Here is a 25,946-nt window from a genome sequence, read left to right on the forward strand (position 1 = left end):
TAACCCTTCTGCAGAGGATCCAGAACCTATTAGTCTGAATGGAGCCCTAGTCCTATCAGTGTCTGCGTACCTGACCCTTGGGTCAAGAGTGGTACCTGGCGGCTACCTGCAACTCAAGCCTGACTCCACCATCAGAAGCTCCTGTGAACATCAGATAGCCGCTTAGCTACATCCCTCCTAGGTAATCCCGGCCCCTTGGCACAGTGGGTCCACGAAACCACATGCGCAACAATTTAAGGCATTTTTTTTAATTTTTTAAAATTTGGCCAGAGAGTGGCCAATCCCTTTAAGTACTGGGAATAAAATATATGCATTCGTCGCACAACTCTTTAATGACCACCTGTAGTGTGGAGTCCGTTATTAGCGGCCTACTGATGACTTTGCAGGGAAGTCAGAAATCCCAAAACGCCCCAAAGAAATCTCATCCTCTCCATAGTTAAATCCGAGATTTCCACGTCACCGGCTTTTGGTAAAGCTGTTGCGGGAATAGAGATGCAAATAGGGAAAGGACGTGTCGTGCTACTTGCCAACTCTGAGCACGGACTTCATGAAGAACCTGTCAATTATGTAAATCACGCTGAACCCCGCCAGCCAAAATCGTCATTAACTGAACAATTACTGTACCTTAATTACTAACATAACTGTTTTAGGTAATTTAGTGTTGGTGTCTGCTTCTAAAATCAGGATGTGGCGTGTTTGTTATTATCTGGGGACTCTTGTTTAACCGACTCACGGAGAAAAGTATTACAGCAATCAGTCGGAGATAATGGCCGCATTCCTAATTAAATCAGAACAATTCCGATTGGAAATTATATTCCTGATGTCACTTGGCCGTAATTTCAGGCATTAGTTTGAGTTATCGCAGACGGCGCGGAGAGGATCTTATTGGTCCAAGTCTTATGTAGTCATACGGACGGCGCTTCCAAGCGCTCGGCTTCTGGGACCTACTAAAAACAATGTTGCAGCCTGTTTTAACAATGGTTTCAAAATGCAGAAGCAGCTGAAGCCGGTACAAGAGGACGGGATAAAGAGGGTTCAGCAAAACGTGATTATGGTGTGAAACCAGGACCCTAAAAAACAGCTTCAGATGGACTAGGATTTTGCTGCATGTTCTACGTCCTGACTTAATAAGAAACATATTTTCTGTTACATAACAAAAGCTGGAAAGTTACCAGCTTAGGATCTTTTTTTCCCCCAACTTAAAGGGAATGTGCCATCCGAAAATAACCTATTGTTTAAATCAGATTTTTTTTTCATGTAATGTCTTTTTTCTAATTTTTCATATCATTGTCTTGAAATCTTGGAATTTTCACATGCCTAACATTAAACTCAAACTTCCTATTGACACATGGACCTTCAAAGAAATAGGCTGACTCGAATGAGAATGCTCTGATCTGGGCACAGGTCATTGTGAAGGGAGAGGGAGGAGGTGAGCTGTGACATCACCTATTGTGAATGGTGGATCCTGTGTTATCTATTGTATATATAGGTTTTATCAGTCATTGTACAGGAGGAGGAGGTGAGCTGTGACATCACCTATTGTGAATAGTGGATCCTGTGTTATCTACTTTATATAGAGGTGTTATCAGTCATTGTACAGGAGGAGGTGAGCTGTGACATCATCTATTGTGATTGGTGGATCCTGTGTTATCTACTGTATATAGACGTGTTATCAGTCATTGTACAGGAGGAGGTGAGCTGTGACATTGACGCCTCGCCCTCCCTGGGAAATGGGGTTAGTTGGAGCCGGGTCAGTGTAGGGGTCGCGGGGATGCAGTCGTGGCCTGGACCAGTTCCGTGCCCGGGGCTGTCACATCAAAATATTGGGCTTCTTTTAGGATGAGTGGTATTTCGACTACACCACCTGTGGTTTCCGGTGATGGACACTAGCGATGCAACAGTCTACTGAGGCTGGTGTTATGGGCAGCTAAGATGGGACGGCTCCCCACAGGCGGAGCAGGCCTCAGGGCAGTGATTGATAAACTGTGTGGAGGAATGGTGGGTGCAGTGCCGCGCAGGAAATAACAGGCTGAGGCGGTGTGTGAAGTCATCCGGGTCTTTACTCACTTTAGATGCACTTTCAGCCGCAAAGCTTCTCTCTGCTACACACGGCGTACTGCGGCCAGCGGGAAGGGGGTTCAGCACTTCCCAGGTAGATCAGGAGCACCTGTCGAGACCCCTGTGGTGTGTGTTCCTCTCCTTGGTGAGTTCTCCCACTAAGTCTTCTCCTGACTGTGGTATGAACGTGGTGTAAGGCCGGGTCCCACTGGATAAACGCAGTGTGAGAGATACAGGTGGCGACTCTGCTCCGTCCGTATCCCCCTGGGATCCACTAAGCCTCCGGGCTTTTCTGACTGAGACGTGGAGTAACAAAGTCGGATATCGGGGGCCGGTCACCTCTCTCGCAGCAGGAATCCCTCTGACTAGGCCAGAATAAAGAATACAGGTGGCGTATGCCGCTCCATCCGTATCCCCTGGGATCCACTAAGCCTCCGGGCTTTTCTGACTGAGACGTGGAGTAACAAAGTCGGATATCGGGGGCCGGTCACCCCTCTTGCAGCAGGAATCCCTCTGGCTAGGCCAGAGTAAAGAATACAGGTGGCGTATACCGCTCCGTCTGCATCCCCCTGGGATCCTTTTGCCTGTGGAGCTTGTCTCCTCTGCTCCCCTCCAAGGCCTTCTTAGGACAGGACCTTGACCGGGTAGAGACAGTGGTTAACTCTGACCCGCTCCTCGTCTCAAGGCCAGAGTACGAGGACCGCGAATCTTCAGCCAGCTACAGACTCTTGCTGGACCCTGACAGAAGACCCTCAAACAAAGACCTTGAACTTAAGATGGCCGTGGATTAAATATGAATCAATAAGTGTTTCCTAAAAGTGTGTCCTCCACCCTCACCCACTACATGGTTCCCCCTATCTTTGGTTCCCCCCCCATCTCCTCTATCCTGGGCCGGGGCAGCACCCTGATGCATTTAGGCCCCCTACAGGACAGGAGTGGAGTAGTGTTGAGTGGTAAAGTGGGGTCCTGAGAAATGCTCCATCCTTACTTGGAAGAGGAGATACCACACCTCTATCTGAGGTGCAGTACCCCTGTGGCGACTGAACCCTCAGGAGCGCCACAACATCACCTATTGTGAATGGTGGATCCTGTGTTATCTACTGTATATAAAGGTGTTATCAGTCATTGTACAGGAGGAGGTGAGCTGTGACATTACATATTGTGAATGGTGGAACCTGTGTTATCTACTGTATATAGAGGTGTTATCAGTCATTGTACAAGAGGAGGAGGAGGTGAGCTGTGACATCACCTATTGTGAATGGTGGATCTTGTGCCATCTAATATAAAAGTGATTCATTATCATCACAATGAAAAGTATCTGCTGAAAAGTCATGTGTAGATCAGGAAGTGTGCCTCGAATGTTAGGTTTAGTGGCCTGTGTGAAAATGTCAATTTTTTTTTTTTTAATATAGTGTTATGGAAAATAAAAAAATCCTTCATAAAAAGTAAAAAAAAATACATCTTCTGGTAACTCATCTATCATCTAAAGATACTCTTGGGTTAGCCATACATATAAAAATATTTTTTTGCCAAAAAGGCCTGTAAACAACAACTCCGTGCTTACAGCTGCCGCTCACAGTGCTGAGAGTGGTGACTGTGGCCTCCCCGACACGTCTGCGTGACTGAAAGCCGGCACACGCCTGCGTGACTGAAAGCCGGCACACGCCTGCGTGACTGAAAGCCGGCACACGCCTGCATGACTGAAAGCCGGCACACGCCTGGGTGACTGAAAGCCGGCACACGCCTGCGTGACTGAAAGCCGGCACACGCCTGCGTGACTGAAAGCCGACACACGCCTGCGTGACTGAAAGCCGGCACACGCCTGCGTGACTGAAAGCTGGCAGCACCCAGGAGAAGTAAAGTTAATTTTCTCCCGTTATAGATTGTAAGCTTGCGGGCCGGGATGGATTACTCTGTAATATCTGATATTGTCCCCGCTAATTTGTAAGTGCTGTGGAATATGTTGGCGTAATATACAGTAAATTAAACCAGTATATTATTTATTCTAAATTGTATAAATTGCAAACTTTCATGCATTTACAAGCACTTTGTCATGTTATTCATTTATGAACATGAGAATAACCCTTTAAAGGCAGGTCATGGACCCACCACAAAAGGGACTAGTGGCTGTAACAAATGTCCGTTTTGGCCAAAGTGTCTAAAAGTTCTTAAGTTCTAGTGAACCCTTTATTGTACCCTATATGAGCAGGCTTGCAAAGTTTCCGACAATTCAGTACGCTGTCTTACCCTACATACCGGGCCATTATGAATAAATGTTCATGAATTCGTGAGTTTTGTCTCCAGTCTTCTCCCACTGAAGCAGTTAAGAGAGATTTCAGCGTGAACAATGAGCGCGATCTATTTCTTCTCCCGGTAATAGCGAGCAGTGCCGGGCACTCGCAGAAGTCATTATTTATTAGGTGAAAAGTTGGCATTAAACAGCGGCACTTCAAACTGGAAAATACAGCTCAGCAAGACAAATGCTCTCTGAAAAACCCTGCAATCTGCCCGGCAGGTCACATTCATTGCTTAGATTGCAAGGAAATTCTAATAAAAGTAACATTGGTATAACTTGCGTTGAAGTTTTGGATAAGGCCAAGGCTATAAGGCCACTTTGGCAGTCCAATAGTGGTGGCAGTGTCTCCTGAGCAATTGCCTTTAGGCTTTAAACCCTACACATTCACAGTTTCCTTTTTCCCCAAAAAAAATAATAAATTGGAGGTCCCACTTAAAAAAGGAAATGGGCCCTCACCCAAACGTTTGGACACAGCCCTTCAATCAATGCTGAAGGCTTGAAGGAATGACGCGTATAACTCCATGAATTAGTTCTGATTCCGCTAAAACAATTCCACGATCCGACCCACAAAATGGCTGCGAAATGTGGATTTTGGAGGCCCGAGGGTGGGGCTTAATATCTCCATTTTTTTTTGTAATGGCATAAGTATAAGTTCAGCTGTCGACAGCTCCATTACCATCTATGGGTTGTGCAAGAAAGACTCAAGGCCATAAAAATCACAACACTAGGTAGATTTTGCCATTTAGGCTACTTGGAATCTTTTTTTAACAACGTTACAAAAAGACATCTCAAGTAATCAAGTTTTTTTCCAGGGGGAATTTTCCATTAGATATCTATAATGGGGCCTTTATTGCCGATTTTCTTTCTGGTAGTGGCCACCACAAGGTACTAAACATCCGCCTTTAAGATGAATAGATGGCGGAAGTGTAGTACCCGGCGTTGGCCACTACAGAAGACGGCCAGCTTTGCAAGTGAGTACTTCTGGCCGACACAGATAACAGCTGATTGGTGGAGGTGTCGGGTGTCGGACCCCGGCCGATCAGATATTGATGACCTACCCTAAGGATAAGTCATCCATCAAAAATTAGTGGACAACCTCTTTAAGTTCTGGAGACCTTCCTCAGACCTTTTAGCCTGTGGCCACCAGTAGAAGCTGGATATTTTGAAAGAAAATCAAGATAAAAACTGTGGGCGCCAGAACCAAAATATAACAATATCAACACACAGGAACTTCTTTCTTTTTCTCTAAATGCAATAAAAAAATATTGTTCTAACCAAAACTATCCAGTCTTACATTAGAAGACATATCGCCTATAAATCTCAAGTCTCTGCAGCCGGCATGTTTGCCGAGTCTAGACTGTAACTCCACGGACGTCACAGCTAATTCTCAACAGAATAAATCAACGAAAAGAGTTTTGCGAGCCTGAAAATCACAATGTCACGATGTCATGAATATTCCTCGAGCTAAAAAATCCCCCATCCCATTACTGATAATAATGAGTACAGCAGCTGCGATCCAAAATACATTTCAGAAATAATAGGATTGGGCTCGCTCCAGACATGATGAATAACCAACGCCTCTCCAATAACAAAATCACCGAGGTAATGAAAAATACACACAACCACTTTGAAGCTGTAATCCATGTGAGAACCGGGGGTAACTTATTCAGGATCTCAACCCTGTGTAGAAACCGCTTCATCTTTAGGCTTTGACATACTCATGTATAGAGATGGTGCGAAATGATGTGCAGTACCAGGTCCATCGGTCGGTGGTCTGTGGCCATTGGATGGGAGCCATGTGAACCGCCAACATCCTTGACTCTACTTTTGGCTCTTCAAGTCTGGTATGACATGACATGTGCAACACCCTGCAACGATGACCTCATGTCAAGGCCAGCTAATTAAAAAAGGAGCCGTGGATGCCAGCAGGCAGGTAGTGGTTCGTAGGGTGCCCGTCTGATGGCTACAGGTTACCGACGTGGCCGGTGGACCGGGTCCTGAGAATGAATTTGCCCCAACTCTACTCATGGACATTGGTGCTTTGAAAAAAGTGGTCTCATCTCCAATTGGAAATGAGAAGGTTCAGTAGTGGATTCACATTTGCCAATAAGGAGACACAGTTCTCTACTTTGGACCGTTGTAGAAAACGCTTAAAAACCTAAATCCTTTAAAAAAAATGGCCAGACCCACTGTTCTAGGGTCTGGGGACCTTCCTCAGGCTTTAAGTCTGTGGCCACTAGTAGAAGGTGACAGGACAACCCAAATGTTCCTCTTCGTTTGTGAGAATGTGAGAAATCCCATTGACAGTCTTCCCATATAAATATCTGCCAATCACTGATAGAACTGCCCAGTGGACTCCTGGCCTAGAGCTAACAGGACCACCCATTGGACTCTTCGACCACACCTTTCAGGGAATTAAATGGTTAAAGTAAAATTTTACTGAAACTCATAGCAAAAACTACATAAGGATACCATCAGCTCCTCCTGCTTTGTAACAAGCTGCTGGTAGATTCAACTTGGCAGCTTCTCTTTAAAGAAGTTGTACAGGATTATAAAACAATGTGGTCGATCTGCCCATTGGTTGTAGATTTTTGATGTCACCCCTATTCACAAAAAGCTATGCCTGCAATACCAGACACAACCTACTGGCAGGTGAGGTGCTGTTTCTGGAAGAAAGGAGTCATGTTTTTCTAAGCCGGTACAATTCCAATTTTGGTATCAATAGATTATTTTTATAACCAGGAAGTTGACCTTTGATGTCTATATGATATTACCATTTTACACAATCTATAGATAAGATTGCATACTCCTGAAGTGAAGAGGAGCTGAGCTGCAGTTCTTGCAATGGCCACTGCACAGTGAACGGAGCTGTGCTGTTTGGCTCCATTCTCGATGGAGCAGATGCCTCTCTTATCAGGCTCCATGGTTTTGTTTGCTGGCAATGCTTGTTTTAGCACCAGGAGCTTATCATTACTGGGACACAGCATCTCTTACATGCTAGTCCAACACGCCCCCTCCTGTGATAGTCAGCTCACTGTCTATGGACATTGTATATACAGAGCCTGATATGGGCGGGATTAGCTTCCTCAGCTCTGCTGTTTTGCTAAATCTAAAAACTCTGCTTGTGCCAGAACTACAGCACCCAGTAAACTAAGTGATACATCGTTGGATTCAGCTTCTTATGGCCTACATCAGGCTGCTCTCAGATGAGGCAGAAAATACCTGCTGACAGATTCCCTCTAAATGCATGTATTTGGGATTAAAAATCATTTTTGTAATTGGGCGTCATCAAAAATTGTGCACCGCTTGACTTTTACAGATTCTTTATTTCCCTTCACAATCAACTTTGATGTGGTCTGTGGTCATAAATCAGTTGAGAGGAGCTGAAAAAAAGACAGATAAGAGTTACAAACTCTCTTTTAGACTGTCAGAATGAGCTCACCGATGGAGTCTGGAATAACTCATTCTGACGCCATCGATAGACAAAGTAACACACAGACTATAGAAGGCAAACAATGAATTTTTTTTAATGAAACCTAATTGCAAAAATGATTTTTAGTCCCAACTACATGCATTTAAATTTTTTTAAAAATTGTCTCCAAAGGTGAACAACCCCTTTAAATCCATGAATTTTTAGTCCAAGTAAAAATGCAGACTTAGCATTATTCTCCTCTGGTAATGACTCAGTTGGGAGCGCACTTGCAGGTCACTAATTGCTTTATTAAGACGTCTTAGGTTTCATTGTTTAATATATATATGAAGTTAATTATTTTTCTTTGTGATTTTAACTTCTTGTCTGATGACTCAATACTAAAACTGAAAGGAGGTAAAGCAAATACTTGAAGGATCTGAGATATACTTGGCACCTCTTTTGGAGAAGTGACCTTACACCTCTTGCCTGTAGCAGATGTACAGAGCGTTACAGAGACATTTCTTCCCCCGGCGCTGCTATCCCCTATGAAGTTATACACGGCCAAGTCACACTAGGACAATAGTTCAAACGAGTTGAAGCAGAAATACGCCCCATGGAGATCTCCTCATACAGGAAGCACATCCTGGTCAGATTACTTTATTGTTCTGCTGCACATTTGGAAGCTTGGAGGCACCACCACACTTTGTCTTTAGAGAATCTTTATGATGTCCTATTTATGGACCAATGGGTGCAATCTTGGCATTTAAATGGTCCCATAGTAGATTAAGACCAAGAGTCATGGCTGTAAGTGCATTGTGTCTGACCTACCGCTGATAAATGGGCGACCCGGCTCATTTGGCATTTGGACACATCATACGAAGAGAGCAACCAGTGGAGAAGGACATCATGGTTGGAAGAATAGAAGGAACAAGGCAAAGAGGAAGACCAGCAACCTGATAGGTTGATACAATCAAGATAACGATGAAAAAGATCCTGGTGGACCTATTTAGGCTTCCACAAGATCGACCTTCCTTCAGAGTGTTCATCAATCAAATCGCCATGGTTTGAGATCGAGCTGATGGCCATTAATAATAACGATAATTAGGGTTTGCAGTTGAACCAACTAGCTTAACATTACTGGTGGAACCATAAAGAGGCCTTAAAGGAGTTTTCCCGTAGTTACACCTATCCACAGGGGTACCACCACTAGGATCAGTACTGATCATAAGAACTGGGGTCCCAATGTCCTCTATGGGAATGGAGCAGTAACACACATGCAAGCTCCTCTCCATTCACTTGGGGCTATGGGATTGCTGGAGATACAGTCTAGAATCTAGACCCTAGATTTCTACATCAGTTCAATGAAAAAATTAAAGGAGCCATGGTCAAGAGACTACGTGCCCCTTATTCTGATGGGGGTGCAAGTGGTCTGGCCTTCAGACCTCATATAATTGTCCCCTACCCTCTAGATACGTGATAAATGTATTCACTTTTAATTGAAGGGGTTTTTCTAAGTAAAGTGAAGTAGTAAGGCTCCATCAAAATGATGGACACTTTGTCAGAACCTGAAAGACACCATTATAAATGAGTGGGGTCCATCAGTCGTGTTGTGATCCATGGTATGATGGAATCAGCCACAGGTGATTTCTCATTGCAAGGTAATAGTGCAGAAACACAGTAATTTTGCTTTCCAATACAGTCCGTAGACTATTAGGCTTTATCTTCTGGTTGGAGGTGTGCAAAGCAGTATGGCTACAGTGCCAAAGAGTGAGCATCATGCTTACCATTGTGCCAGGCTACATACTATGTATCACCCAACCATACCCAACAATTTGGCCACTATTGCTTAAAATTGTATTTTTGGTTTGGAAAACCCTTTTTCAAGTACCCCATTAGGAAATTCTCAGCTTATATAGTGGAGGGGTGTCCCTTGTTTAGAAACCTCATCTGTTAGACAGGGCGTAGAGTGGCTACAAAAAAGTCTCTCGCTCAGAAGGACATGGCGCATTTGCTGATTTAAATCGGCATTGTGTAATCCTTAACATTCGCAATGGTGGAGCTGCTAATCAGTGGTGTGGGAGGGGTTGGACTAGGAGGCACGAGATACCTAGTCCTGTAGTGATAATCTCCTGCTGATAAAACAGTGATTTTATTTAAACAGCATAACACCGCCTAGTAAGTGGCACATCGCTGGAATCAGGCTCTCAGCCCCTACATCATGCCTCTTTCAGATTAAATGGCAAAAACCTACTGAAAGATTCTCTTTAAAAGAGCTTGCCCAAAGCTGACAAGCCCCTTTCAGAGCAAATCCATCTCAGGAAACATTAAAGAAGTGCCCTTCACAACATCGGATGTCCCCATAGAGATCATCTTTAAAAAAGGATAACAAAGGGTTTCAAAGTATTGACAGCACCATCCGTCAAACATGCATTGTGCAAATTGTTGTCGGTAACAATTCGTACTAGTCTTCTAGTCCGAATATCGCACATTTTTTTTTACCTTTGCTTTGAGTTCTTACCTGTTGCATTGGAGAGGGCTAGAGACTCCATGGAACCTCTCGGAGTTTGTTCTGTCGGGGTTAACCCCTCCGTGAATTTAAGTGCATTGATTGGATGTCTTGTTCGACACTGCTGCGAATTCTTGTTTTTGCCATCCGGGACTCTTAGACTTGACCTGGCCTCATTGAAACTGTGAGTGGATGCATCACTAAAGCTCTCCTGCTGTCGGAGTCTACCTTGGTAGTAGTCGTCTCTGCCTTCCTGAGAGAAGCTCTCGCTGTGGCTCATCATTGACAAGCTTCTTTTCTGATTACTGAAATGCTTAGCCCACATGTCCGACTGGGCACCTGCTCCCTGTCCAGGACTGTAAGAAGTCCTTATGTTACACTGGCTGAGAAGTTGCAGAGGGCTCTGAGATTGGCTTCTCTCCATCTTGTTATTATAGTGGTAGAGTTCATCTCGGCTTCGCCATAGCTGGTCCCGGTTCAGACTCGGATTTTGACTTGATACACTAAGCAAATCCATCTGCAAAGAGAGCGGATCGACGTCGGTGGAAAGTCTATTGGAGGCCACATGTAATGGGTTCATGTTGCTGTCCTCCAGTTTGGCTTTGTTCTTGCCGATCTTTGCGCTTCGTCGGGATTCCTTCGCGCGAGCGTTCTGGAATGCAGAATCGGAGGAATCGGAGCCGTTGGGATCTTCACCCACGCTGCATGCTCTGGAGCAGAATATCTGCCCTTGTTTGGGCAAGAAAGGTCGTCCCAAAAGTGATTTTTTACAGTGGGCGCAACAAAAACAGTTCTCTGTTGCATGCCAATGTTGGCCATCATAGGTCATCTGTCCCTGATCAATACCTGTGACAGAAAAGATAAGGATTAATGATAACTTGCAAGAGTAGCCTGGAAATCTTGTGGTCTATATGCACTCTATGCTTGCACTCCCATTTAAAGGGGTAGTCCAGGATTACAAAAGACTTTTTAAAAGGCTTTTAAAAAGAATTTTAAAAAGGCTTTTTAGCAAAAAACAGTTCCACTCAGATGCACAGGTAGTGTGATATTGCAATTCAGCTCTATTCACTTCAATGGAGTTGTAATACCAGACACAACCTATGGACAAGTGTGGCGCAATCTGCCAGGAAATGCAGCACTATATGGAAGCCTTCCAGTTAAACGGATGTTCTTGTAATATGTGGACGGCTCAAGCCCTCCAGAAAGGCAGTAACTTCTACAAAGTGGCTTTCCGTTCTGATTCATAGGGGGGACTTCTGAACAGGTGACCCCTCTATGATACCAATATGCCCTGATATGTCATATAAAATGCATTAAAAAAAATTATATTTTTGGAAAAATTCTGCTTTTAGAAATGACAGTTTTTGTAAAATGACACCCCCAAGTACCAGTAAGAAGGAGGCAATGCAGACAGGAAACTAGGGAAAAGGAACACCTCTTAGCATGGGCGTAAAATGACCTTTGCTTTCTCGAAAGCGAGATAATGATCATGTCTACTCAGTTATACGATAGAACAAAAGAACAATTGACGAAAACTTGGGCAGAATCGATGCTCCAGATGCATTGGGTTAAAATAGTTTAGCCTCGTTCCAATGGAATCCATTGAATCTAATTGGAAATTGACAACGTCTTGGAAGTATTTCAAAACTTTTTTTTTTTTTTCACCCTTCGTTCCTTACAACTGGCAGCCATATGCCCTAGAGAGAAAATGTCTGACAATGTTTTCTCATTAATAAAGAAAAGCAAGGGCAGGATGTAAAAGATACTTCCAAAAAAACACAGATGGGAAAGTGTTTTTTCAAAAGGAAAAGTCAACAATGGTCCACACTGTGAAAATGACTGGAGGTGACACTCAGAAATGTGAGCAATTACTGTTTAGCAGGAGAGACCCAAGATCAAAGGACGTTTATAGAACTTGCAAGGAGGAGAGAATGCAAGCTGGGTGGGCCAAACGATCCCTTATTTATACTGTGTATCCAATCTGCCTCCTAGGACCGATAACAAGTATACAAGAGGTGATGTAGGTAACGGTGTATTTACACAATCATTCCTACACTTTGTATAGAAGGGTCGTTTTTTCAGTATTTGGCTGGGAATTCAGGATTTTGTTAAAAAATGATAAATGCCCCAATTTTTTTTTTTTTATCAAAGGATCAAAAACTGAACCGATCTGTGTAGTTGTCAATAGTAAAAAAAAACTTTAGAAAGTTTATCCTGATATGTGACATATACAAATCAGGCAGAGTAGTATTACCACAACGCTAGTAAAAAAAAAAAAAAAAAAAGCTAAAAAGAAAAAACATCAAAGTTCCACGTACCTACGCCATGTATACATTTTTTTTAGCAGACAAGCCAAAAATCTTCAAAAAGACTGATTTTCAGCAGACATCAATAAATCGACGACCACTGTTTCTAGTCGTCAGCATAAACTTTTTTGATTGACTTTTTGTTTGAGGATCTAGAATGACTTTCATCTTAAATATACAGTACAGACCAAAAGTTTGGACACACCTTCTCATTTAAAGATTTTTCTGTATTTTCATGACTATGAAACTTGTACATTCACACTGAAGGCATCAAAACTATGAATTAACACATGTGGAATTATATACTTAACAAAAAAGTGTGAAACAACTGAAAATATGTCTTATATTCTAGGTTCTTCAAAGTAGCCACCTTTTGCTTTGATGACTGCGTTGCACACTCTTGGCATTCTCTTGATGAGCTTCAAGAGGTAGTCACTGGAAATGGTCTTCCAACAATCTTGAAGGAGTTCCCAGAGATGCTTAGCATTTGTTGGCCCTTTTGCCTTCACTCTGCGGTCCAGCTCACCCCAAACCATCTTCATTGAGTTCAGGTCTGGAGACTGTGGAGGCCAGGTCATCTGGCGTAGCATCTCATCACTCTCCTTCTTGGTCAAATAGCCCTTACACAGCCTAGAGTTGTGTTTGGGGTCATTGTCCTGTTGAAAAATAAATGATGGTCCAACTAAATGCAAACCGGATGGAATAGCATGCCACTGCAAGATGCTGTGGAAGCCATGCTGGCTCAGTATGCCTTCAATTTTGAATAAATCCCCAACAGTGTCACCAGCAAAGCACCCCCACACCATCACACCTAGTCCTCCATGCTTCACGATGGGAACCAGGCATGTGGAGTCCATCCGTTCACCTTTTCTGCATCGCACAAAGACACGGTGGTTGGAACCAAAGATCTCAAATTTGGACTCATCAGACCAAAGCACAGATTTCCACTGGTCTAATGTCCATTCCTTGTGTTCTTTAGCCCAAACAAGTCTCTTCTGCTTGTTGCCTGTCCTTAGCAGTGGTTTCCTAGCAGCTATTTTACCATGAAGGCCTGCTGCACAAAGTCTCCTCTTAACAGTTGCTGAAGAGATGTGTCTGCTGCTAGAACTCTGTGTGGCATTGACCTGGTTGTCTAATATGAGCTGCTGTTAACCTGCGATTTCTGAGGCTGGTGACTTGAATAAACTTATCCTCAGAAGCAGAGGTGACTCTTGGTCTTCCTTTCCTGGGGCAGTCCTCATGTGAGTCAGTTTCTTTGTAGCGCTTGATGGTTTTTGCAACTGCACTTGGGGACACATTCAAAGTTTACCCAATTTTTTGAACTGACTGTCCTTCATTTCTTAAAGTAATGATGACCACTCGTTTTTCTTTACTTAGAATTTGTATTTTGGCAAGAAAAAAGCAGCTAACCGTCTATTCAGTAGGACTATCAGCTGTGCATCCACCTGACGTCTGCACAACACAACTGATGGTCCCAACCCCATTTATAAGGCAAGAAATCCCACTTAGTAAACCTGACAGGGCACACCTGTGAAGTGAAAGCCATTTCTGGTGACTACCTCTTAAAGCTCATCAAGAGAATGACAAGAGTGTGCAAAGCAGTCATCAAAGCAAAAGGTGGCTTCTTTGAAGAACCTAGAATATAAGACATATTTTCAGTTGTTTCACACTTTTTTGTTAAGTATATAATTCCACATGTGTTAATTCATAGTTTTGATGTCTTCAGTGTGAATGTACAATTTTCATAGTCATGAAAATATAGAAAAATCTTTAAATGAGAAGGTGTGTCCAAACTTTTGGTCTGTACTGTATGTGTATGGGCAGCTTTATCCTGTCCCCCTCCCCAGATTATCCTGGAGGATAGGTTTTTTTATATATATATAATTATCCTCCAGACATTTCAAAGTTATGAGTTTTTTAAATATTCTTTATATTATTTTGCTTCCTTCTCTGCTAAACAATTCCCAGTGCTGTTTCAATGCCCGCTTCATGCTCCTTAAGAAACTGCTTTTAACTGCTGCTCATACACTATATGGAAATAATCTGTGTAGGGGAGCTCCACTGTCTGGGTATCAGGATGGGGAACAGAGAGGCTCAGACAGGGAAAGTCCCAAACACAAACTATTGGTATGTAATGTACTCACCTTGTTCAGTAGCAATTGAAAGCAGCTTCTAAAGGAGCATGAATTGGGCACTGAACCAGTATTCCTTTGTAGTGTTTAGGAGAAAAGGAAGCAAATTAAGGTAATGAAGTATGTGACAAACAATTTGGGGATAATTAAATCAAAAAGTTTTTTTTTTTTAATTTAAGTCATTTTGGACTCAACAAAAACATACAAAAATATTCTACAAAGTACTTTTGGACTTAACAAAAACATACAAAAAAATACAAAAATAATCTATAATGAAAAAGCATGCAAATGTATAACATTGTTTTATGTATGTTTTGATGTTTCTGTTTTGGACATGTCAAGAGAGAAAAAGAAGAATAATATACTGGGAACATAAATTACATATACAAATTCAGAATGCTGAAATTCTCAAATGCATCTTACGACTCGTTCACACGTCAGTTTTTCCGGTACCAGTGCCATCCGTTTTTTTCCCACTGAGAGCCCTCGTACCTAAGACAGTCTATGGGGCTGGTCACATGTTAGATTTTTTACCTGGATCAAATCATGGAGACATGTTCTATATTGATCTGAATGTTGGTTCATAATTGGCAATGGAAGTCAATAGTTCCGGGAAAAAAATATGACAGCATTCAGATGACATCTGTGTTCTGCCCGTTTTTCACGGACACTCTGAGGACACACCACATTCTGGGCTAAGGAGTCTAGTGGGCGGTCCAACTCCTTGATTCACAACTTTCTGTGATATAGATAAATATTCAGCTCCGCACATTCTATAACATTCACCCCACATATTGGATTAAAATAAAAACTCTATAGCAATAGTTCTGTATATATTACTCCATGCTCTGCTAATGATTCTGGAGAAGGACTAATATGCCCATTGTAGACTATAAAGGCATGGATGAGTATCACAGAAGGCTGCCGCTAATACTATACTGTTAGCACAGGCAAAAATATCATGCACGTCCTGATTTTAATCCCTAAATTGATATGCCAGGCGGTTTATCAGATCCCGGGGATAGGAGCTTCATGTGATCAGCTCATGAGGCTTATTTTAAGCATTAAGAAATGGACTAGTAAGAAGACCGATAAGAACATTTGATGCCCCAGGAGTCTGAACATTGACTGCTAAAGTCCGTACTTGACAACCTGCGCTATTCGCGGCTCTCTGAGATTACAGGGTTTATGTAGCCGGAGCGGTATTTCTTACCACCAATGTGGTTCCAATTCTGAAAGCTGAACCTCCCCAACGTTAAGAGGACTGCCCCGAAACAAAGGAACATTTATTGCTGTTTATAAACAGGATGCATGGACACTTTAGGTTAGTCCTAATGAATTCAGCGTGTGGAAGGTGCAATGCACATTTCCAGGTTTCTGCACATTAAAAAAATATAAAACCAGTGCCCCCCCCCCCCCCGTAGCCATCCCTATTGCAAACCTGACCGACCATTACACTAACAGGCTTTGCAACCCAAGACAAAAGGGCTCAGTGTCTGTATCCCCCTCAATAGCCAACTCCTACCCCCTTATTTGCAAGTACATTATTTGGGGAGTCCTCTGTGCATAAGCACCAAACAGCAAAAGGAATGGAACTAATTGGGTCTTTCCCTCTCCCTTCGGGCCTATATGGATTGCCTTCGTGGTACATTTGCCCTTGTATTAAAGATATTTTATCTATTTGTTAGAATTTAATCACTATTTAGTAAAAATACTTGCACATATAACGTGGTGACCTTCTGTACGATTAGGTCACAATGGCGCCCAACCATCATAACAAATTGGTGCTTAGCGTCTTAGTAGCTGGTGCAACAGTCCTCCTACCTCCTGCTGCTCAATCTCAACCCTAGCTTGATTGACTGCTCCTCAGTGTCCCTCCTCCCTGCTGCAGAATATTTGTCCAACTAGCCTGATTTAAAGCGCCTTAGTGTTCTTCCTTTAGGCTGCAGCTTAATCTCCACCTCCCTAATCTAACAATTCCTCAGTGCACCTACTCCCTGCTGCTGCTCAATCTGTGCCCACGAAGTCTGATTGACAATTCCTCAGTGTCCCTTCTCCCTGCTGCTCAATCTCCATCCACCTAGCATGATTGGCAGTTTCTCAGTGTTCCTCCTACCTCCTGCTGCTCAATCATGCTAGGTGAGTGGAGATTGAGCAGCAGCAGGGAGGAGAGACACTGAAGAATTGTTAATCATGCTAGGTGGGTGGAGTTTGAGCAGTAGTAGGGAGTGAGGACACTGAAGAATTGTCAATCAGATTAGGCAGGTGGAGATTGAGCAGCAGCCTGAGGAAGAACGCTAAGGGGCTATAAATCAGGTTAGCTGGACAAATATTTGGCAGCAGGGAAGAGGGACACTGAGGAGCAGTCAAAAGTAGGTGGATGGAGATTTAGTAGCAGCAGGAAGGAGAAACATTGAGAAGTGATCAGGCTAAGTGGGTGGAGATTGTGCAGCTGCAAGGAGGAGGTACACTAAGGAAATATCAATCAGGCTAGGTGGGAGGAGATTGAGCAGCAACAAGGAGAAGGGACATTGAGGAATTGTCAGTCCGGCTAAGTGGGTGGAGATTAAGCAGCAGCATGAAGGAAGAACACTGAGGAGCTATCAATCGGGCTAGGTGGCCGGAAATTTGGCAACAGGGAGGTGGGACACTATGCACCAGTCGATGAAGCTAGGTGGGCAGAGTTTGAGCAGCAGAAGAGAGAAGTGATGTTGAGGAGCTGTCAATCAGATTTAGTGGGCGGAGCTTCACCGGCAGCAGGGAGGAGGGACACCGAGGAACTGTCAATCAGACTGAGTTTTAGATTATAATTTCAAGGATTTTTCAGCCATTTTGACATCAAAGTAAGTACACCATGTCCGAGAGATCTATTTAATAATGTACACAGCTTGTATCATGAAATGTGGAAACCTAGCTGATTTATATAATGATACCCAGGGGGTACATGACATCTTGATGGCTGCCTGGCTCCAGTATGCTAAATGCATTAGGCCCCCCTCCACCCCATCCTGATGACGTACACTACAGGCACTCATTTAAAATGGAGCCGGCGGCTGCGAAATCTAAAATATGATTACAATCTAATGCAGAACAAATGAGGCCAAAAGATTAGGGACCCGCGCGACGCGGCTCCGACATGTGCCAGATTTCCGCTATGTCTTTAAGATGCATTGTTACCGTAGCAACCAGCACATCGCGCTGTATTTATAGAAGCCGGGATCCGCAGAGAGCTAATGTATTCAGTCCAACACAATAATTCCCCCCTGGCAACAAGGTAACTGCGAAACGCTGTCAGTACTAATGATGAGATATAGCGACGGCTGACACGAGTGGCCATATAGCGCCATTATCGCCGCCCCTCCCCCGCCATGTGTCATGGCCTCCCGGATGGGCTTTCGGCAGTGATGTGACGAGTTCTCCTGATAACCAGGGAGTTAATAACACGCATTTATTAGGGGCAGGTTTTCTGCTGGGGCGGTTTTATACATTTATACCATTTTTGACTTATTTATGTCTCGTGTATACAGCGCTATATACCCTCCTGGATAAATCACTGCGGGAAGGCTAATAAAGATAATGACGGCATATAAAATGGTCGGGATTTTTTTTTTCCATTTTATGTCAGTGGAAATCTCCCACTTTTATGACTTCCGTCGACCTCCCACGTTCACGGCACTCTCCCATGCATAAGCCGCTCTCCTTATTCCAAACGCTGTAGCATTACTCCATCCAAGGAAGGTAGTGCTCATCCTGAGCTCCCAGGTTCATGAATGCAATGCGAGAACTGCAGTAAAGACTGACACACCTCCTAGACAAATCAAGTATTCCCATGCCTTTATGGTGTATTTTAATAACATTTTATGATTAATTGTCCATCTCTGGGGACTTTTTTTTATTTCTTTATTTTTTTTATTTAAATTCATGTATTTGGAGTTAAAAATCATTTTTACAATTGGGTTTCATTAACAATTTTGCACCGTTTGGCTTTTACAGGCTCTTTAGTTTCCCCGGCACATTCAACTTTGATGTGCTCTGTGGTCATAAATCAGCTGAGAAGAGCTCAGAAAGAGACAGATAAGAATAACAAACTCCCTGGCAAACCTTCAAAATGAGCTCACTGACGGATTCTCAGTTCACACACACACTCTCTGACTCTATTCTACCACCGACATCCATATCCTCACTCCATGACACAGACAGCGCCACTGCTTTCTACAATGCCACTCTCACATCAGCTATTGATGCGGTCGCCCCTCTTGTGCATAGCAGAGCGCGACAAAGCAATAGACAACCCTGGCACAACAACCTCACTAAAAAGCTTTGGCAAGTCTCTAGAGTTGCAGAGCGGCATTGGAAGTAAACACATTCACATGATGACTTCACTGCATTCAAACAAGCAACACTCACTTTCAAATCAGCCCTCACCTCTGCTAAACAAGCCTACTTCACAACTCTTGTATCTTCCTTATCCTACAACCCCAAACAGTTATTCAACACTTTTAACTTTCTCCTCTGCCCTCCATATCTCTGCTGAGGACTTTGCCACACACTTCAAAAATAAGATAGACCAAACAAGGCAAATCTTTATTGTTCAACCACCACAACCCCTTTGTATACCAGACCAATGCCCTTCCCCTATAACCTCCCTCTCCAACATCACTGAAGGAGAGGTTACTCACCTCCTCTCCAAATCACACCTCACCACTTGTGCACTGGACCCCATCCCATCCCACCTCCTCCCCCAACCTCACTACCACACTTATCCCGGCCCTAACCCACCTCTACAACCTATCACTATCCTCTGGTACCATCCCTTCTGCTTTCAAACATGACACAATCCACAATCACGCCTATCCTCAAAAAGCCATCCCTCGACCCGATCGCTATGTCAAGCTATCACTACATATCGCTGCTCCCATTTGCTTACAAACTCCTTGAGCAACATGTTCATGCTAAACTTTCCTCCCATCTCTCATCTGACTAGCTCTTCGACAACCTACAATCTGGTTTCCATCCCCATCATTCCACTGAAACAGCCCTGACCAAAATGACTAATAACCTACTTACAGCCAAAGCTAACAGACAATTCTCTATACTCCTCTTTCTACACCTGTCCTCTGCCTTTGACACAGTGGACCACTGCCTCCTACTACAGATCCTCTCTTCCTTTGGCGTCAAAGACTTTGCCCTATCCTGGATCTTTCCAACCGCACATTTAGAGTCTCCCACTCCTACACTACCTCCTCATCTTGCCCTCTCTCTGTTGGAGTCCTGCAAGGCTCTGTCCTAGGACCGCTACTTTTCTCCATCTATACCCTTGGTCTGGGACAATTCATAAATTCCCATGGCTTCCAGTATTACCTATACGCTGACGACACTCATATCTACCTCTCTGGCCCAGACGTCACCTCTCTGCTGTCCAGAGTCCCAGAGTGTCTATCAGCCATATCCTCCTCCTTCTCCTCTCGCTTCCTCAAGCTCAATGGGGACAAAACTGAACTCATCATCTTTCCCCCATCTCGCATATCTTTCCCACCTGATCTTTCTATCACAATAAACGACATCACGCTTTCCCCTGTACCGGACATACGCTGCCTCGGAGTAACCCTTGACTCTGCTCTGTCCTTCAAACCACACATCCATGCTCTCGCCACCTCCTGTCGCCTCCAGCTCAAAAATATTTCCAAAATCCGTCCTTTCCTCAACCCTCAATCTACTAAAATGCTTGTGCATGCCCTCATCATCTCCCGCCTGGGCTACTGCAACATCCTCCTCTGTGGCCTCCCTGCAGACACTCTCGCACCCCTCCAGTCCATCCTTAACTCTGCTGCCCGACTAATTCATCTCTCTCCTCGTCACTCCTCCACTTCTCCCCTTTGCAAATCTCTTCACTGGCTCCCATTTCCCCAGCGTATCCAGTTCAAACTACTAACACTGACCTACAAAGCCATCCATAACCTCTCTCCTCCATACATCTCTGAACTAATCTCCCGATATTTTCCCTCACGTAATCTCCGGTCCTCCTAAGACCTCCTTCTCTCCTCCACACTTATAAGCTCCTCACCCAATCGCCTCCAAGACTTCTCCCAAATATCCCGCCTTCCTATGGAATTCTGTGCCTCAACACGTCCGATTATCCACCACATCCGGATCCTTCAAACGGAACATGAAAACCTCTTCAAGAAAGTCTACAGCCTGCCATGACCCCGCTGCTTCCTCAACACTGGAGCTACTGCCTTACCAACACCGGACCTGCTGCAACCTCCCCCACCTACTATCTCCTTCCCCATCATCCTGTAGAATGTAAACCCACAAGGGCAGGGTCCTCTTCCCTCTGTACCAGTCTATCATTGTTTATTTGTTACTGTAAGTGATATCTGTATTTTGTATGTAACCCCTTCTCATGTACAGCACCATGGAATCAATGGCGCTATATAAATAAATAATAATAACTCATTTTGCAGCCAGTAATCAAAAACGAGACATAGAGGCTGTAGAAGGCAAACTGCTAAACTTTTTTATGAAACCAAATTGCAAAAAATAAAAATTCTTCTGAAAGGTGAACACCCCTTATAATGCACAATGGGGTCTTAGGACGCTTGTTCTACTGATGGGAGGAGGCACTAGAGGGGAACATTAGGGAGGTTCCTGGGGAAGGTGGAGACCTCCGAACTTCTGGAAGAGCTAATCTGAGTCCCAATAGATCGGTCTGAAATCTCCTAGAATGAAGCAATTTTTGGAGGGGTCTTAATTCGGGGAGGCATGGACTGGAGTAGAGAGGGAGGGAATAGGTCCAAAGCATTCAAAGGTAAAATTTAATGTGGGAGTATTCGTGTACGGAGTGGGTTCAGGAGCTGTGATCACTCCATAAACTGTCCTATACAGGCGGCATCTGAGTCTCACTGCTGCGATCAGAGCTAAACCCCTTAGATGCTGCTGTCAATCATGACAATGGCATTGAAGAAGTTGAGTTTGATTAAGACGTCCCTTCCATTACCCATCAATCCTCCCCCCAATGGCATTGAGATGTTAATCAGGAACCTACTGAAAGCCCCCATGTCTATGTTTGTACAGCTGTGAAGGGCATGGCACATTAGTGATTTTACAATACACTGCACTACTACAGTACTGCACTGCATTGTACTGAGCAAAAACAAATATTAACAAAATAAATATAATAAATAATATTATATATAATTAAAAACCATAACAAATATATAAAATAATGCAAACATATATTTCTAATTTTTTTTTATATATATATATATTTTTTAAAATTCTATGCGGAATTGTCTATACTAAACACAAATATCAGAACGTCTATTACATAAGCAGACTGTGAACGGTGAAACAAAAAAAATAAAAAATAAATGAATGAAATGGCAGAATCGCTGTTTTTTCTTTGCCTTCCAACAAAAAATAGAGAAAGAAGAACAGATCAGAAAGTCATACGGACCCCAGCATGGTAATGATAAAAACTACAGCTTGGGATGCAAAACACAAGCCCTGATACAACTCTATCAACCGAAAAATATAAAAGTGATAGGTCTTGGAAGAAGCTGAAAGTGAAGAGGGGCTGACTGGGACTTCAAAGATGAGGCTGTGCGCCCATATACTCCGTCCCCCTCTGTACGATGTACATGGCTTATGCATTATGCACTTGCCGGCCGCTCGCTGGTAATGGGAGATACTTGTGAAGGATCATTATTCGGAGAAGACACCTCAATCATTCCGAGTTACGCAATTATTACACTAAGTGGTTTTCTATCATTTCCAATAATTTGGGGGTCTAGAAAAATGGATCATGTGACCCAGTCTATAGACTCTTAGCAAAGTGTTAGCTCCGTCTCCTAGAGGTCGCAGTTCTCATGTGTAAATCTAGATCTGTCGCTCCAGGTATTGTCAATGAATAGAGAATCGCTTACAATGTAATTACGGGAAATCTTTCTTACAGTTGCAGGAATGATTGGACTGGACTGCAATGACTACTGGGGAGGTAAACCTATATGCCGCTTACTTGCCAGCTCTCCCAGGTTGACTGGGATTTTCCTGGACTCCTAACAGAGAGAACAAGAGTCATATTTTTTGTAATTCACACTTAGAGCGTTTCCATCAATGGTTCCACCCACTGGTTGGGCATAAATGGGGGCACTCTGAGTGCTGGTATTAATAGGGGCATTCTTACTGGTGATAATGGGAGCACTCCAAGCAGCAATTTTAATGATGCACGCTAAGTATTCCTATTAATGGGGGCACTCTGGCTTTTGGGCATGCTGGTTGGCACTATTAATGGGGAACTCTGACTGGTATAATGAGGACACTATGGCTCATGATGTAAATGGGAACCCTGTGACAGCACTTGGGAATTTTGTTTGACACTATCAATGGGGCACTACTGCGGGTACTATTAATGAGCACACTTGGGTTCGCATATTAATGGGAGCACTGTGGTGCGCATTGGGCATTCTGGTTGGCACTATTAGGTAGGGCACGCTGGTTGGTGCTACTAAAAGAAACTCTGTGGGTACCATTAATGAGAACACATTGGTTGATGATGTTAATGGGAAAACCCTAGTGGGCATTCTGGATGGCACTATTAATGGGGCACTCTAGTATGATAAGAACACTTTGGCTTGTGATATTAATGGGAGCATGGTGGCTGGTATTTGGGAATTTTATCTGAATGGGGCACGCATGCTGATACTATTGATGAGAATACTAGGGCTGGTGATATTAACGGTAGCACTATGACGAACATTTGTTATTTTAGTTGGCACTATTAATGGGAAACCCTAGTTGGCACTATTAGGCAGCACACTCTGGTTGGTATTATTAATAAGGCACTTTTGTTGGTACTATTAATGAGAACACATTGGTTGATGAAATTACTGGTAGCACTGTGGCTGGCATTGGCCATTCTGGTTGGCAGTATTAGTGAGGCACCCTGGTTGGCACTATTAGTCTATTAATGAGAACATTTTATTTGATGACATTACTGGGAGCACTCTGGCTGGCATTGGCCATTCTGGTTGGCACTAGTAGCCAGGGCAATCATGTTGGTACTATTAATGAGAACACTGTGGTTGATGACATTACTGGGAGCACTCTGGCTGGCATTGGCCATTTTGGTTGGCACTATGAATGGGACACCCCGGTTGGCACTATTATAGGACACTCTAGGGGGTACTATTAATGGGAACACTTTCGTTGGTGATTTTAATGTAAGAAGTCTGGCTGGCATTAAAGAGGGGGCACCCTTGCTGAAGCTTTTTGTAGCCGCACCCTGGCTGGTCTTATTATGGGGGCATATGTTTGGCATTATTAGTCAGACCCTCTTACTGGCACTATTAGCGGCTGTAACCTTCCTTCCGATCCTTACTCTTGCCCATTTTCCTGCTTCCAATACATCAACTTTAAGACCCGACTATTCACTTGTTCAACTGAAAAAGCAAACCTCCCATCCTAAGAAACCCCCATCTTTATTCCAAGAGATCACATCCGCCCATGGCGCCTCTTACCTATGTGCTGTGCGCAGGTGTCGCAGTACTCGGCGTACAAGGACTCGAAGCAGTTGCAGCAGTACGGACGTCCTTCTTTCATGATGTATCTCTGACCTCCCAGCACGGTCTCACATTCAAAGCAACAAAAGTGTTTCATGTGCCAGTGCCTCCCCTCCGCTTCTGTACATTCATCTGCAAAAATAATCTAACAGAGGAGAAGCACATGAGACAGACGGCAATCGCTCTACTTACAGGGCATTTCTACCATCTAGTGAAATGAGAATGCACAAGTGAGCAGATACCTGCACCAGTATGGAGTGATTTTCACCTTTTAGCAGAAATATTTTATGCTTTTCTTTATCTTTATAGGATCTTCATGACTTTTTTTGTATAAAACCCCCACATTTTCATAAACTAAAATACTACAATTCTAAATGCCTGCAGCTGTCTCCAGAGGGCGCTAGCAAGCTTACTGCATACTGGGCTAACAGTGAGTACAAGGTACAAACACAGTATGCGATAAGCACCAAAGTTCCCTCTAGAGGTGAGAATTTAAAGGGGACTTGTCACATTGAACATCTATGGGTGGCACATTTTGGAGCAGGAGGGCATATATAATTTGTATAAAAATACTCCATACAACTTTTTTACCCTTTCTCATCCCACTGCATGGAATCTTGTACCTACTTTATGGAGAGTCTTTAGGAGCTAATCCCACTGCATATGTCTGCTGTGTTGTACAGCCACTGCCTACCTCTAAACTTGAGCAAACAGAGCTAGCCCCGGTTGCTTCAATTTAACTTTTTAGGTGCCGCAGTCCTAAAAGTTATGACTCTTGGAATATGAGAAATAAAAATTAAATTGGACATGAAGGTATGGGGTTGGGTTGCTGCTTACTATGGATTTAGGAGTCCAGTGGGTGGCTCCATTCAGTAAATAACATCATTCTATGTGTCTGTACATAACTGTCAATCACCAAATAGGACTGCCTACTTGAAGGGGTTGTCCACCTAAGGGGTGTTTTTTCCCTCTTACTTAGATGCATGTATTTTGGGTTAAAATTATTTTTGCAATTGGGTTTTAAAAAAAAAAAAAAAATTGCACCATTTGGCTTTCAGAGGCTCTTTGTGTTCCTGAACGTTCAACTTTGATGTAGTCTGTGATCATGAATCAGTTGGGAGGAGCTCAGAAAAAGACAGATAAAATAGTTACAAGCTTCCCATAAGGGCATCATAGTGAGCTCACTGATGGACTCTAAGATAACTCATTCTGCAGCTAGAAAAAAGGAGGAGGGGGAGGGAGACTCCAAGCGCAATAGGGTCTTATCTGGTGGAGAAATTGGTCTAGGTGAGAGATCTAGGAATTGCTCACCTTTTGGGGTTGTTTAACCCACAACTGAGGAATCAAAGTATGACAGCTGATGTAGTACTCTCAGGTCGGAAGATCCCGTCGTATAGAGCAGTTTCTTGCTGTATTCAAGAAGTCCGGAGAACCAAATAGGAATTAGACTATGTGGTTTATTCTCAACACGTTTTGAAGTTAGACCAACTTCTTCATCAGGAGAAGTGGATGTCCTGATGAAGAAGTTGGTCCAGCTTCGAAACGCCTGGAGAATAAACTGCATGGTCTAATTTCTGTCTCATCTTCCGGATTTCTTGAGCAGCGCAGATTACTACTCCTACCCTCCTACCAATTGCTCATTCTGCAGCTAGCAATAGACAGTGCAACACAGAGGC

General features: G+C 43.5%; 2 protein-coding genes across 5 annotated transcripts in view; one reads left to right on the forward strand and one right to left on the reverse strand.

Annotated features, from left to right (window-relative positions):
- Positions 1 to 18,836, forward strand: part of ATXN7 (ataxin 7) — a 171,119-nt gene extending 152,283 nt beyond the window's left edge. The window contains exon 12 of the mRNA XM_073644682.1: positions 18,704 to 18,836. Coding sequence (XP_073500783.1) covers positions 18,704 to 18,712 — 9 coding nt within the window. The 3' untranslated portion in view covers positions 18,713 to 18,836. The remainder of the gene's footprint in view (positions 1 to 18,703) is intronic.
- Positions 1 to 25,946, reverse strand: part of PRICKLE2 (prickle planar cell polarity protein 2) — a 316,460-nt gene that overhangs the window by 8,033 nt on the left and 282,481 nt on the right. For all 4 annotated transcript variants that reach the window (XM_073644674.1, XM_073644673.1, XM_073644676.1 and 1 more), the window contains 2 exons: positions 24,229 to 24,415; positions 10,285 to 11,118 (listed from right to left, as the gene is read on the reverse strand). In XM_073644674.1, the coding sequence (XP_073500775.1) occupies positions 10,285 to 11,118; positions 24,229 to 24,415 (1,021 nt within the window). The remainder of the gene's footprint in view (positions 1 to 10,284; positions 11,119 to 24,228; positions 24,416 to 25,946) is intronic.

This window comes from Phyllobates terribilis, unplaced genomic scaffold (genome assembly GCF_046119375.1).
Source record: "Phyllobates terribilis strain yellow unplaced genomic scaffold, ASM4611937v1 Scaffold_8__6_contigs__length_399053987, whole genome shotgun sequence".
NCBI classification, from domain to species: Eukaryota; Metazoa; Chordata; class Amphibia; order Anura; family Dendrobatidae; genus Phyllobates; species Phyllobates terribilis.